The following is a 15,488-nucleotide window of genomic DNA, read 5'->3' on the forward strand; positions in this document are numbered from 1 at the left end:
CATCAATTTTTCTATGATATTTATTTAGTTATATGATAGTTTTTAAATGTGAAATAATTGGTATAGAAGTATAAAAACCGGAAACGAGTTAATAGTAGGTAGCAATATAAGGAGAAGAAATAAATTCAAAAATTTATGAACAAATGAAACAACCCGTCAGCTGATCGTATTTACTCACCGATCTATTCGGGTAGAAGGAATCATAACATATGATTACGACCCGATTAAATCGATCAGTTTTCTAACAACAATGACCGTGATATGAATTAGTTTCCTAGCAATCAAATCATGATCGGATTAATTCGATCATACTTTCCGAAACATACTAATGCCAATATTACAAATTTTGTCTATCAATTAACATAATCTTACTCCAAATAATACTACCTAACGTCTAGTTTTATTATGTCTGAATCTCTTGATACTGATTTATTTTTCCAATTCTTATTAGAATTAAGTCTGTGAAACATTATTCAATTGGATTATTCAACAGATAAAGAATAAAGGATGTCAACAACATTTATTTTCAGTACTATATTGATAATTCATCCTATATCATGTGATAACTGAATGAAAAAAAAATTGAAAAATGCATATTGAGAGGTTGTGATGGGATGATTTAAATATATCCGAAGATAACCAATATATTCTATGACAATTATTTAAATGCAGAGCCACTTACAGAACCACGTGTTTCCGTTGCAGATCTTTTTTTTTCTATTCGAGTCGTAAAAGTTTTGCAAAGATATACAATGCCCATCAACATTCAGTAATAATCATTAATTGCATCTATTTAAAAAGAATTTAATTAAAAACTAAAATGGAATGAGATTGTAATTATGTGACCTGATGATTCTTCCTTGCAGCATTACCAAATCGTATAAAGTATTGTATCCTGCCTATGCTGTATATTTCTCTCCAAATTCCATTAAAGTCAGTTCAATAGAACATCCTCTATATATGAATACATTATTTCCAAAATATCTTCAATTTTATAAACATTTATGGTCAAACATAATTTTGAAATTTAGTCCAAACAATTATTCAATACAAGAAAAATGGGAACTAGATATACAGGGTATTTCCAATTCACACGACAAAATTCAGTAAGTGATTGCTCGTGTGAAATTAAGATGGGTCTTTCCTATAACGAAATTTCCTTTCCCCACCCCTTTTCCAATTTATCACATTTAAACGGTGTTGCGGTGGTAACTTAAATTGAGTTTAAATGATTTTTCTTAAATTTCAGTAATTGCTCGAACTGCGACAAAATCGTGTTGTAAGGATAATGTAATGTGAGGACGAGGCACATTATTTAAAGGTATCTATCATAAATTTTCACAATAATCACGTATGGGCGGACAAAAATCACCATGAGATTTTAGAGCACCATGTTAAAAATGTTTGTTCAGTGAACGTACGGATTAGTCTGGTAGTTTTCTCTAAAATGATGTTCTTGAATTAAACGACACCTTTGTTTTGTGGAAGCACAAAGACCGAGATAGTTGAGTCATGTACAAAGTTTACAGAGAGGTGATTCCATACAAAATCCCGAAGGTAGATGAAGACGCAGGTGGATGTACGAAGTTTTGGGTGATTTATTTTCCATAAATATCAATTACTAGGACCGTTTAAAATCTTCAATCTACTGTACCAGGTTTTTAACTATAAATTGATTCCCCTTTAAAGAAAAATATTAAAAATTAGTTTCTTCAAAACATATTCAGTATAACTTCATTTTTTCAACCCAGGTCCTATTTCGTATATTATATCCGCTTCGTCCTAACTACTTTAAGGAATACAGAGCTTCCAAATAATAAATCGGAAAACACAATATATATGAATTTATTCCTAAAATCATAGGAACAACAAATAAAAATAGCTCACAAAGAACAAGTAAGCATGGTGGTATGGAATCAACTGTATGAACTATAATAATTACTCGAAATGATCCCTATTATTTGATTTATATCCAATTGATTAAACTTTCTGGTTTAGTAATATTATGATACTGAACGAACAATGATATTATTTCAAGGATCAGATTAGTCATAACAGAGTTCCCAAGATTCTTAAACTCAATGCTAGACTATTATTTATAAATGCATGAGAGGTATGAAGGGAGAATAACTTTTCTAAGGTTAACAAAACTTCCGCTATTTTGATTATCTTTTTTGTTGTCAAATTTTATATAAATTGGTCGGATATCAGTATCACTCATATAAACAACACAGTTTTAGTTAAAATTGTCCAAAAAGTACTCAGTTCTATGGTACCGCAGATGCTTGATGCTGATAAAAAATGTAATATATTAACCACATTCTCATTCCACTAACAGAAATTCTATTTTATCTTTTCAATAATTGACCGACTTATTAAAACTGGTAGAGAAGTATTCTATTCATTAATAATACTCGCAAAGAAGAGGAAAGAAGATTCCAAAGTAATTTTACATTAGATCTCAATAACAAAAGTTGAAAGTACATATATACACAAACCATCATTCACTTTATCTAAGGAATGTAGGACATTCTTTGAACAAACTGTAATTACACGAAATGGAACTATTCAAAAATGAGGAAATATGCATGAATGTATGTATTAGATAACACACTAATTGATAGTTAATGCAGGGAAAGCAATTGATAAATAGATTGAAGTAATTGATAAATCTATAACTAGATGTAAAATAATATATGTAGAAATTAATAGTTCAAGATTTTTGTGACAAAATAAAATTCTTTAATAATCAGATTTAGTGAGAAAAGACACCATACGTCTTTGTGATGAGTTAAAGCGAAAGAATAAGAATTAATATATAATTTTAAAATGTGAGGATTTATAATGAATATAATACCTCAAATTGTCAAATGAATATCTCAAAGGACAAAAGAGGCACTGAACTTTATCACACAAATCAATCTCCCTATATATTGCCTTTTATTTCTTAGGAATTTTTACAATGTACTCACATTTCTCGTACAGTGGCAGTTTTAAGTTAAAATAGTTGGCATAAACAGATTTTTCATTATTGTTTGCAATAAATAAAATGAGATTTCATTGTATTTGAGTATATTTTGTGATAAAAATTTATATGTATACGTTGCTTAGTTGCCCAAATTATATATTCATTTTTAAAAACTTTACTAAAGCAAAAACACAAATAACAAATGAATGAAATCTATTAGTTCCAAGATTAATTGAAAAGTGTTTACAACAATCCTATTTTTACGGTAAAATTAATGCTGACACATGTTTACAAAATATGATCTTTTTGCGTTTTAATTTAATTTTTAGGATAATCTAGATTTTTCTTCATGTAACTCCTCCATCCCTAAGACTGAAAAATAACGGAGGTTATATATATATACATATAAAAATCTTGTTCTGTTGCTCCACTTCTTTCTTCTAATTCATATTCTTCTTCCTTATTTTCTTCAATTTTCTGAGTTCTTAAAATACTTCAGCAATCTGAAGTTATTGTCCCTCGAAGAAAACGTAGATATTCGCACTTTTATATAAAATACGTAGTCGAGTCTTCAACCGCACTATACGTAAAAATCCCGTCCGTACAAATACTACTACGACTACGCCAATTATACTTTCGAAACTTTATTTTTAAAAACTTTATTAACACAAAAACACAAATTACATATGAATGAACTCTATTAATTCCAAGCGATTGAATTAACAAGAATCATTAAAAGGTGTTTACAACAATACTATTTTTATAGTAAAATAAATGCTGACACATGTTTACAAAATATAATTTTTTTGCCTTCTAATTTTTAGAATAATCTAGATTTTTCTTCATGTAACTCCTAATTATTTTTTCTTTGTTTGATGATCTGAATATTCCTAGAAAAATCGTGAATAATATTTTTATAGATTCGATTGCTAATTTCAGATACTAACATACAGCACTGGAAACCTCCAAACGAATTATTTTGTCACGTAATAACAACGAAATCATTGGATTGAATATCAACTCGACATAATAATTACACATTAATACCATATATTCGTTTATATATTTATGATTAGTTTATTTCCACTACATCCTGTTCTTAATTTGCAAAGTGTACGTACTTTTATAAATGTGCAAATTCAATAGATACTATGGTAATAACAGATAAATGAATATGACTAAAAAAAATAAGAACATATGTCATGATCTTCTATAAAGTTAGAAACAAACATAAAAAAGTGTATACTTAAGACATGTCAATAAAATCATAGTATTCTTCTGAGAGAGCAAAAATCGTCGAAAACCGTTTCCAATTAATGAAGTTTCGTGAAACCTTTCTGATTGTTCTCATAAAAGCATTTGTACGTTGAAAAAGATGTCTCATCAAAATTTGCTGTAAATTGGCAAATGAAAAAGTATGTTAACATATACTGAAAGAAGGTGAAATATTTTATATTATCGAAGAGGAGCTCTTTTGTAAGAAATATTTGTATTATACAGAGGTCATAGAAAATAAGAAAAAATTCCTCATTGATGTACTAAGTGCAGCACCTCTTGAAAATAAAACGCGACTGTTTGCTATTCAGTCATTTTTTTATATCATCAAAAGTAAATTGAAACAAATTTGTAATATGATACTACAACATTCTCAGAATTATTACTCATTAAATTCAGGTACTCACTTCTAGATTGCTAAATTTTATTGCAGATTGAGATTATTTCCATATTTTTTTAAATCGAGTGAAGATAAATCTCATCGTTTCCAGATGCATTTTATAGAAGAAATAAATACCAAGACTGACAACTAGGTGAATGTTCCTTTCATGTCACAGATGCGACAAGATATGTACCCATAATAATTTATAATTAAGTGTGTGGTCGGAAAATTATGGAGATCGTTTTTGCACTAAATTTAATCGAAAAAACATATGTAAAGTCAGTTAAGGTCATTATTGATCTCGCTCTCCTAGGTATAGTCAAAAATAACATTAGGTACTCTAAGGGATATCTCTTTTGTTAACTTCACATTACAATAGTGCAATGTAATGCGATATTTTAAAGATTGGTTTGGAGATAAAAGCTTTATTAAATGGTCCCCAAGGTCCTTGGAATCTTTGATGAAGGGTTGCTTAAAGAGCAAAATTCATTAAATCGAGAACACTTAGTAGGAAGAACTAAAACAACGAATACCTCAAGAATGTAATCCAATAATACTGAATTTTTTCGAAATTGTCGGCGTAGGTTCAAATAGTTACTCTACAATCGTATGGAAGTGATGGATCATTTTGATCATCTAGATCCTAGATTCAATATTGAGTTAAAAATGTTTCATGTATCATAACTCATAATTTATTTTATTTTTGTTAGATTACAATTAGTTATCATTTTAATTTAAATGTAACAGGAGAAAATGGCACCTTAACAAGCCATCAATTTTTAAAAACTGTTGTGAATTAATCAGTCTTTTTATGACAAATACGATGTAAATATCGAAAATGATCGTTGGCAATCATTATGGTCAAAGTCTCCATCCAAATCCCTTTTCAATTTTGTGCTACACACGTCATATTCTCTAGTTTATAATTGTTGGGAAAGAGGATCAGAGGTACATTTGTAAATAGGAGACGCATTATTCCTTGGCATACGGTAAATGTTGAGAATTTTAATATTCAAAATATGCGTCCGCCTGATATCCGCTATTTACTGCAGTAAATGCATCATGGGAATTTTAATTTTTATATTCTATTGAAATAAGCGTCTGTTGTCTGCCTGAACGTCGTTTTTAAGATTTGAAACTAAAACAATGTTATTAATTTTATAATATTATTATTAAGTATGATACCTAAAAATATACTTCTAGACTCACAGATAAGTTTTGAGAGCTATTCTGAGAGTTTCAACAAAAATGAAAACTGACATACAAAAGATTGCTTATATATAGCCGGAAGCACTGATTTTCTCAAAACTTTCATTAAGTTAAGTGCCTCGAAGATTTTGTTATACAATGCCATATGTATAGAATAAATTAGATTTTAGCGTTATTATGTACGATGTAAAAAAAACCTGAAACAGGTGGGTTGTTATTCCTGAATTGACAATTTACAGTAAGAAAGTATTTCCCCCCTCAAGCATCTCCTCTGAATTATGAACACCCCTCGAAAATTTTAAATAAGAAAGGGGGTGGTGTTGGAAATAGAGTCCTCTTCATAGCAATATGAAGTTTTTTGAATTTGGTGCAATCTTAACTGAGAAAATTAATTTTTGATTTTGGTAATGTCTCACAAAATTTACGTACAATGAAGATAACAATGTCGCATAATATGTAAAATGTACTTTTTAAAGTATTTTACAATTAAACGTTCAAAATGACCACCATTCACTTTTTGACAACAACCGAGCCGATTTTGGAATTCTTGTACAACATTTTGTATGGCTTCATGGGTTATTTTGTTAATTTCAGCAATTTCAGCAATATTGTCTGATCTATTAGAATATACTTTAGAAATAGTCAGGTATTTTCGTATCTTTTCTGCTTAACATCAGAAAAAAATATTTGAATATACTAAAATTTAAGTCAAAAAGCCAAAAATAAACAATTGATATGAATCTAGTAGGCTGCTGTCATTCAGGTATTTAAAGTTACTAAAAAACGTTAGAATAATATTTGTGCGACTATTAAATTTAATATTGGCTCATTTGTCCGGGACTCAAAGAATAGACATTTTAATTATGATTGGTTGAGGTAATAAAATAAGAACAAAAGGAGGTATGTGAAATTTTTAATAATAAATACTCTGATCAACACGTTTCGCAATCTACAGTTAGCAAAATTGAAAAAAGTTTATTGGAACTGGACATGTGAAAAATAGTGAAAAACCAGGTGAAAATTTTCAATTCACTGATGAAAAAAAGTTTGATGTACTTCTAGAGATTGAGGAAAATCCACATAAGTCAACTCGAAAACTTGCCACTTGAAGTGAATCTATTTTGACAGTTTTACATAAAGAAAAATTGATGATGGACGCAAATTTGCAGTTCATTATCAAAATAGTTTTCCCTGATTAAGCGACGTTTCATTTAAACGGAACAGTTAACAAACAGAACTATAGATATTGGAGCAGAGAAAATCCTCACCGGATGTGTGAGGCTCACACTCAATATCTTAAAAAAGTTAACGTTTGGGCTGGTAACATTAATAATAAAATTATTGGCCGTTTTAATGGTAAGGTTTATCTATATTTTTTATCAACTTCTTAGTGCCTACATTCAAAGACTTTTCCTGATTTTAATCATAAAAATTCTCCCGATTTGACTCCTCTAAAATCTAAAGTATATTTTGATGAACCAGACAATATTACTGATTTTAAAGTAGGATAACGGGAAAAATTAACAAAGTAATTAAGTAAAAATTAATGCTGATGGAGCCATCAATTATGAACATATTTTTTAAATTGTACGAAGTACACAACACCTGCGACACTTATCACTCTCTATTGCCATATTTATAGCAGATTGAAGCAATATTTGTAACGTAATTTCTCGCATCCTGCCCCTAATTGGGAACTCAGCCCATGAAAAGAATGGTTCGCTGCAATTTTGAAGTCTGTTGTCAAATAACATAATAAGGGGTATTATTTAATAAAGTTTATTTTTAGATTCACTAAAATTATATTGTGTCTCGTGTGTGTGATAATAACATGCATTAAAATAATTATAATTCAACGTTAATGTGACAGGGAAATAGACTAGTACTGTAATTGAATATAATTAAAATCTAAAAAGCATTCGAATTATATGATTCTCTAGATATACAATGAATGTTTTTCTTTTGCTTTTTGTAATGCTCTTTTTCGTTCGTATTCACGTTTTTTTGTTTTTAAAAAGGTTTTAGGTTGACTATGAACATTAGAATTTATGATAAAATAACACAAAGGAAAAAAATTAAACAACATATCCAAGAAGAGGATGAACGGATACTACAATCAATTAAAAAACAAAAATGAAACATCAGAACATAAGCATTTCTCCTTACCATATGTACAAGGACTTTCCCAACAACTATCGCATATTTCAATAAATAAGGTATTTGTCATAAAGGACATAATACATTATCCAAATATTTCACTAAACTGAAATCTAAAACAACAGAAAACAAAATAAATAATATTAAATATCAAGTACCTTATACTAATTGTGACGATGTCTACATAGGGCATACATCTCAGAATTTATAAAATAAAATAAGGGGTCATAAATATGATAAAAAAAATAGAACAGCATTAACCAAGCATGAAATATCAAAAATAACATACTCGAAAGTTCAATTATAAAGATTAGAAAATTCTTGGAACGGAATGTAATTCACGAAAAAAAGAATTTTTAAAAATGGTTCACATTCATGATAACGAAAAAGCTATTAATGGTAAAAAAGATATAAATTATTTAAGTAAAATATATAGCTACAACTACAAATAATTTAATTGATGACTGCTGCGTATTTGAAATGTAAAAACTAAGAAAAAATTAATGTTTCTTGTTATAACAAATTTCTAATTTGATTTTATTCTTATTTTAATATTCATGATGTAGTTGATCTATTGATTGATACAGTATAACATCGTAAATCCAGAACCGCTGGGAAAGGATTAATACTGGATTTTACATTTTTCCGTATTTTAAATAATACGAACATTGAGAGGTATGCATAAAATCTCGTTTGATAGGGCAAAATAACATTTGTAAAATAATAATTAAAAGGTTAAATACTCAAATACTTTATAACCATATTCTTCATGCTGTTGCTTGTATGGTCTCGCCATCTAGTGTTAAATACAGAAACTTAAAATTACGATATCGCCCTTTCAGTTTCAATGTCCTGATGCCATCTTCCTGTTTTATTTTTATGATCATTAAAGAAGAAAATGGTTCTTAAAGTAAAGTTAATTATATAACAAACAAGTATATAAAAATCTGGAAGCATTACTGATTCTTCATTTTATCTATTCTTACTCACTTGAAATAATAGAAAAAATTATTAAATAATTCTGACAGCAAAACTGATATACATGGTGATTCATTAAGAATGTCCAATCTCTGAACTGTAGATTGTAGACCTCAAAATATGATGATTCTCCTCAACATGCCTTATGCAAATATTGTTAGTTTTCGAGATACGGGGTGTAAAATTTTGATTTTCGCAATAATTTTTTATATTTTCACAAATTCTTTTTGAAAATTGGCAATTTTACGTTTTTTGAAATGAGATATCATAATTTGCACTCTAATTTAACATTGCTAATAGAGGGCGCTAGTTACACTTGTTTGTGTTAATTAAATCAAAGTAAACTTTTTTGTGCTAAACTTACAACTAAAATAATAAAAAAATATTAAGAAGCGTTAAATTCTACAAAAAAAATTACTCTTCTTTGATTCGTGTAACTCAATCGGTTATCGAGTTATTTGCTTCTAAAAAGTTTATAAATTATATAAATTATATAAAAAAAATTATATAAATTTTAATTTTTTCATAAAAAAATTTTATTATTAAATATGTAACAATAACAAATTTGTAAACAAAGGTTAACATTTGGTGTGGTGTAATATGTGGGTATTTAATAAGTCCTTTTGAACTACCAACCAATTTAAATGGATCTCTTTATTTAGATTTTCTTCAAGAACACTTCCAACGGTTGTACTAGGTGATCCTAAATCTTCCATCGCTCCATAAACGAGTATATATTAAAAAATTCTTAGCCTACTATAGAAGCAAACAAAATTTCAATGTATTTCAACGTATTCTCCTCTTAATTGGATACATTTATTACCGCGAACCTGCAACGTTTCTAGACCTTTCCAAAAAAAAATGTTTCTTCTTGCTCTGCAAACCATACCTCCACAACATTTATTACCTCCTCGTTGGAAGAAAATTTACGACCTTTTAAACTTTTTTCAGTTGAGGAAAGAGATGATAGCTGGACGGAGCCAAATTTGGTGAATAAGGGGGTGTTCTAGTAATTCACGGGCATGGCAACATGAGATTTGTGTGCAGGGGCGTTGTCCTGCAAAAACAAAATACTTTTGGATAGCTTTCCGCGTTTTTTCTCTTTAATTTTTTCCTGTAGAGTGGTCAGTAATATCGAATAGTAATCTACAGTTATTGGCAATCCCAAAAAACTGAAGCAAGAACTTTTCCAGCAGATTTTTGTACACGAAACTTCTTAGGCCTTGGAGAGCCAGAGTGTCGCCATTCCATCGATTGTTGCTTTGCTTCTGGATCGTAGAAATGTACCAAAGTCTCATCCTTAGTAACAAATCGGTTTTAGAAGTCTACATCGTTTTAAAATCGAGCACAGATCGAACGCGATGCTTCTACTCTTGCACGCTTTTGGTCAACATTCAAACATTTGGAGATCCATTTTGCAGCAATTTTTCTCGTGTCCAAATTGACGTGAACTATATGATAAACGCGTTCGTATGGAATATTCAGTGCTTTAGCTCAATTCGACGGTCTGACGATCTTTCGAAGCTTGTAGTACAATTTTTCACGGCCGCATACGAAGGACATTGATCACCAAGGGTATTAAGCATATCTTCGTAAATCTGGTTACCTCTTACGCCTTTTAAATACAGGTAGCACGATGGTGGATATCTTTTTTCTTTTAATTTATTGCGTAACTCTGGTTTACTTTTTTGACGTCAAGTTATTGTTCGTACTATGGTAACGCAATATTTTGTTTATGCATGGAACTGGTCAAGGCTAACTAGATATCAATACATCCTCGTAATACCAAATAATTGTTTCAATAGATAAATGAGTCAGGATCGGGACAAAACAGATAAAAATAGCATAAATCATGATAGTTTGGCCTCTCCAACCATTCATATACCAAATATATTTATTGTTCCTATTGTTCAACTTATGTAATACATTGGTACTAAAACTTGTGATGATATCCTAAATGGATCCCCAAATAAATAAGATAAGCACTCATCACAAATCCACATATTATCAGGATGATTAGCACAACCAGGAAAGTAGAATAAGGTAAGGTTAAAGGAGGTTTAATGAAGTGTAAATTAGAGCATAGATTTCTACAAGGATTGTTAACTAAGTATAAGAAGATTCGAGTATATTCTGTTGAGAAATATGATTGATTGATTTCTAGTTTTATGTGGAGAATTTATGTTTCAATGAATGAATTGTACACAATTTGTAGACAAGAGATCATAAATAACCATAAAACAAACACTCAAATAACTAAATAAATACGTAAATGAAATAAAATCTCAATATAATGTGGACACATCAAAATTACAATAAATAACAATATCACCTTTCAAAATGTTCACTGTGAAAACTTTTATATGTAATACATTGTCGAAACAAAACAAATTCAATGATTTGGTTAAATCAGATAAAAAGATTAAATATAAGCCAATCCTAAAATATGTAATAATTTGTATTTAAAATTGGTATTAACATTAAACCAGTGTTTAGAATGCTCAGAATTAAATATTATTATAAGAATACAAGTCCTTTAGAGCGTTAAAGGCATTACAACTACAGTAAATATGCCTACAAATTCTTGTGAAAAGGTGCTATAGATTGTATTTCAATTTTTTTTTTGTGATTGATCGGGCTAACCAGGTAGTTTTATTGTTAATTTCTCCTAGATATTGATATTATATATTGGCAAGTGAAAAGTATTTCTACGTTAAGTATATTTGATTCATTATATAATTCATTAGTTGATAATAGTTTTTCTGTTGTAAATATTATTTGTGTTGTTTAATGGTAGTATTAAATGCTGCTTCCTATCATAATAAGCAGAATTTAGAGGCTATATTTAGTCTTGTGAAATGTTCAATTTACCTTTCTTGTGACCGTATAAAAAATTTTCGTCTCATGTACAGTATTGAACCCTTCATCGATTCTCAATGTGGAGTAGATTGGTAGAGATTATGTTCCGCGTTCTTAAGAGGATGCCTGATCTTTCTAAAATAGGAGAACTGTCCTTACGAATTAGGTCAACGGATTCATATATAGATAGTCCTATAAGTCCTATAAGTCCCGGCAGTGAGTGTTACTGTTTAGTCTGAGTGAACTTATAACAACTCTCTTTCGTCCTTTTGAGATTTCCCTAAAATGGAGCCAGACAAAACGGACCCCAGAAGAGGAAGCATAGCAGCTCATGCGACTCAAAAAGGGGATAATAAACTGTTATATAAGTTGATAAGTTTAATTCCGTGTAATCCGATCTTAACACAAAGCAAATAGAAATAATTTTTAATATACCCGAGAGGAGAAGAATTTAACGCTGAACTAGTTAGTGGTTTTACGAATTTAGAAAATTCGAAGTCGAAATCACCAGAGAGAATGTCCCAGTCAGTTGTTAGACATCGTTGTTTCAATTTATGAAAAAAAAATTTCCGAAAAATTACTGCATAATATACGAGAATCATTCGTAGTATTGGATTTCACCAATAATCTACTGCTTCATAATCGGAAAGAACTGAAATAAGGATAGTACAGTCGATAGATGTTTAATCATACAAAGACGCGACAAAATAATCAAAAGTTAACTGGAGGCATTCTTAAGCAGCATACACAAGAAAAGTCAATATTGACATATTCGACAAGTATTAACCGACAAAAATTAATTTGATGCCTTCATCAAATATACTTGTTGATAGATAGATTGAAGATATAACATGTTTTTACGGTATTCGTCATATTTCTGTCTACTCTATATATTCACATTAAATGAAATAATAGTTAACATGAAAATAATTACAGCGAATTACTCCTTTATTCACTTCCAAAATATGAAAAAAGGGTCCCATATGAATCAGTTCTAGAAAAAGAATATCTTCTCCCTTGAAACTAAAATAATATAAGAAATGTGATGATATTCGACTAATAACGGATGCAAGACAAAATTGGTTATTAAGCATCACAAACTGATTCTCTTCTAGAAGCTTGGCAGAATAAGAGGAGTATTTCTTTATTGAAGCGAGGTTAGAGTACTCGAAACTACGCATAAGATTCAATTGCTATTATTACAATTCAAGAAGATGCGAATAAACAAGAGTAAAAGTCAGCTGTTAAGTTCCTTTGCGACCAACTTTATAAAATACGATGAAAAAATTTATTTAACCCTCAAATAATTATCTAGCTACGTGGAAATATTTTATTCTAATAGTTCCACTTCTATTTCTTCATAGCTCTATATTAAATATAGATAGATAATCTTATAAGCTAAAAAATGTCAGATCCATCAATTTTTCTGTATTATCCCGACTAGAATTTTTGCTCATTTCCTTGAAACATCAGAATGATCTTATCAGGTTAACCTTATTAGGGAAAACCTGACGAGGTCCACGCTAGAAGCGCATCAAGACAACCCTATTTAGAATAAATTAATTTTCATGAGGTTTTCTTTATCATGGGCAACGTTCTTTTTAGGTTATTCCGACGATACTTGGATCACATAAGGTTGATTAAAAATAAATTATTTTTCATAAGAACTTCCAGATCATATCCATTCGAGGAATCTCTTACCTCACGGGAAAAATAATATTTTTTCACGAAATTTCGATATTCCCGAATATTTCTATTATCAAATCACACATTTCAAACCATATAATAAGAACCTTCTATGAATTTTAATATAACAGTATCTACTTTCAGAAATTGCTTTATTCATTTGGCTGTTGGATGTCCAACTAAAGTGTGAACTACTTTAAGAGAAGCATTTGATCAAAATTATAAGAAAAGTTAATATGATAATATATAATATATCGCTTCTATTTCCTCAGTTTTCCTTGTGATTCATTAACAAAATTACTGATTTATGATTTTGAGAATTATTTATGATTTGAAATTTTTGAAGGAGAGACAGTGTTTATGATTTATGTTATTTTTGGTTTATCTAAAAATGTTATCAAAGTTATGTTCATTGCTGCAAGTAATCCCGTCCAGAACTTTATGAGGATCCTTTGAGACACTTCTGATCAGGACCATATAAGGCAATCCTGATGAGGACCAGCTTAACTGGATCAAGACATCATCAGTGATCTGCGTTACATCCTTATCAGGTCCTTGTGAGGTTATCCTGACCTTCTCTTTACCAGGTTGCGGAATTACCTGATAAGGTCCTTATCAAGCTCTTACGAATAATTCTAGTCGGTATCATTTCTGTATCACTTGACTATATTAATTGATTTTGTCTAATAGTTCCTATTAATGTCACATATTTTACAGCAAGCCTGTTGATGTTCATGGCGGGAACATCATGTTGTTGGTCATCCCCAGAAATACCGAAGCTTTTAAATGCCACCACAAATCCATTCGAACGAGTTGTAACCGAAGAAGAAATTTCCTGGATTTCATCACTGCTTACTTTGGGAGCCGTTACGGCACCTTTCCTATTTGGCTTCCTTGCAGATAAAATTGGTAGAAAATCAACAATACTACTTGTTGGTGTTCCATTTTTCATTTCTTACGTCATGTTGGCTACAGGAGAAGTGATTGAGGTGTTCTATTGCGCAAGGTTAGTACATGTGAATGATTCGAATACTTTGAATTAGATATGAGTACATTCTATCATGATGAAGCGTAGAACCATTTCTTAATGACTAGAGAATAGAGAGAAAAAAGCACGCTCTTTATATAGATATGACTAGCTTTTACCCGCGGCTTCGCTCGAATCGAATCCATTAAATAAGCATCAGAAATAATTATAATAGAAACATATCAATATTATAACTTCATTTTATTGCTTGGTTAGTATTATCGACTTTTAAAAATTACTACATACAGTGAAGATTCAAAACATGCTTTATTGAAATACAATAACAAATGAGTATTAATCTAGAATATTTTTGTAGACTATATTAAATACGGACCACTCCTTACACATGAAATTTCGACGGCGCGTGGTATCTATTTCTGCTCGAACAATTATCCTAGCCTGTGATTGTTAAAGCTTTACTATCGCTCTTCTAGCTACCCGTTGCTTGCTGTTGTCTTCTCAGTTCTGCATGAACCGAAGATACTTGATTTCGTGCAACTTTTGCTGCAGGGGCCCGTGACGAAGTTTTAGATAATGTAGATTTACGCTTCCCAGGCATTTTTTAGACATACGCTTTCAGTGACAGTTGAAAATAACAATGGTACCTCACCTAACAGAAATTCTCCTAAACTAAAGTTAAAATTGCCAAATACAAAGAACTTTTGTGTGCATACAAAGCATTTTGATGGAAACTATTCACCTTATATACATCTTCTCATTCTTGCAAAGTGTACAAGAAAAGTTATGAAAAGAATTTTTCATTAACAAACCATTTTCCTATTATTTACTTGGGCAGCTACATACTATCAGTAGCAGCCCCTGTTATTACGTATTTGTAACTTGTTTCATTTGCACACTATCAACTCATACGTGTCTTCGATTGTCCTTCCGTTCTATTGTTTGGTTTTTTAGAACTTGGGAAAAAATAATTATTATATTGAAGTCAT

The 15,488-nt window shown here is 30.1% G+C and overlaps 1 protein-coding gene across 4 annotated transcripts in view; it reads left to right on the forward strand.

Moving 5' to 3' along the window:
* The window catches only part of LOC130441640 (facilitated trehalose transporter Tret1-like), a 56,606-nt gene that overhangs the window by 15,332 nt on the left and 25,786 nt on the right, over window positions 1–15,488 (forward strand). The window contains exons 2-3 of one of the 4 annotated variants that reach the window (XM_056775409.1): window positions 1,250–1,321; window positions 14,232–14,520. In XM_056775409.1, coding sequence (XP_056631387.1) covers window positions 14,243–14,520 — 278 coding nt within the window. In that variant the 5' untranslated portion in view covers window positions 1,250–1,321; window positions 14,232–14,242. Of the gene's footprint in view, window positions 1–1,249; window positions 1,322–8,583; window positions 8,667–11,527; window positions 11,616–14,231; window positions 14,521–15,488 lie in introns of those variants that run through there. The other 3 variants (XM_056775411.1, XM_056775410.1, XM_056775408.1) reach the window with 3 other exon arrangements.

The sequence above is a fragment of the Diorhabda sublineata genome, chromosome 3, assembly GCF_026230105.1.
Source record: "Diorhabda sublineata isolate icDioSubl1.1 chromosome 3, icDioSubl1.1, whole genome shotgun sequence".
Taxonomy (NCBI): Eukaryota; Metazoa; Arthropoda; class Insecta; order Coleoptera; family Chrysomelidae; genus Diorhabda; species Diorhabda sublineata.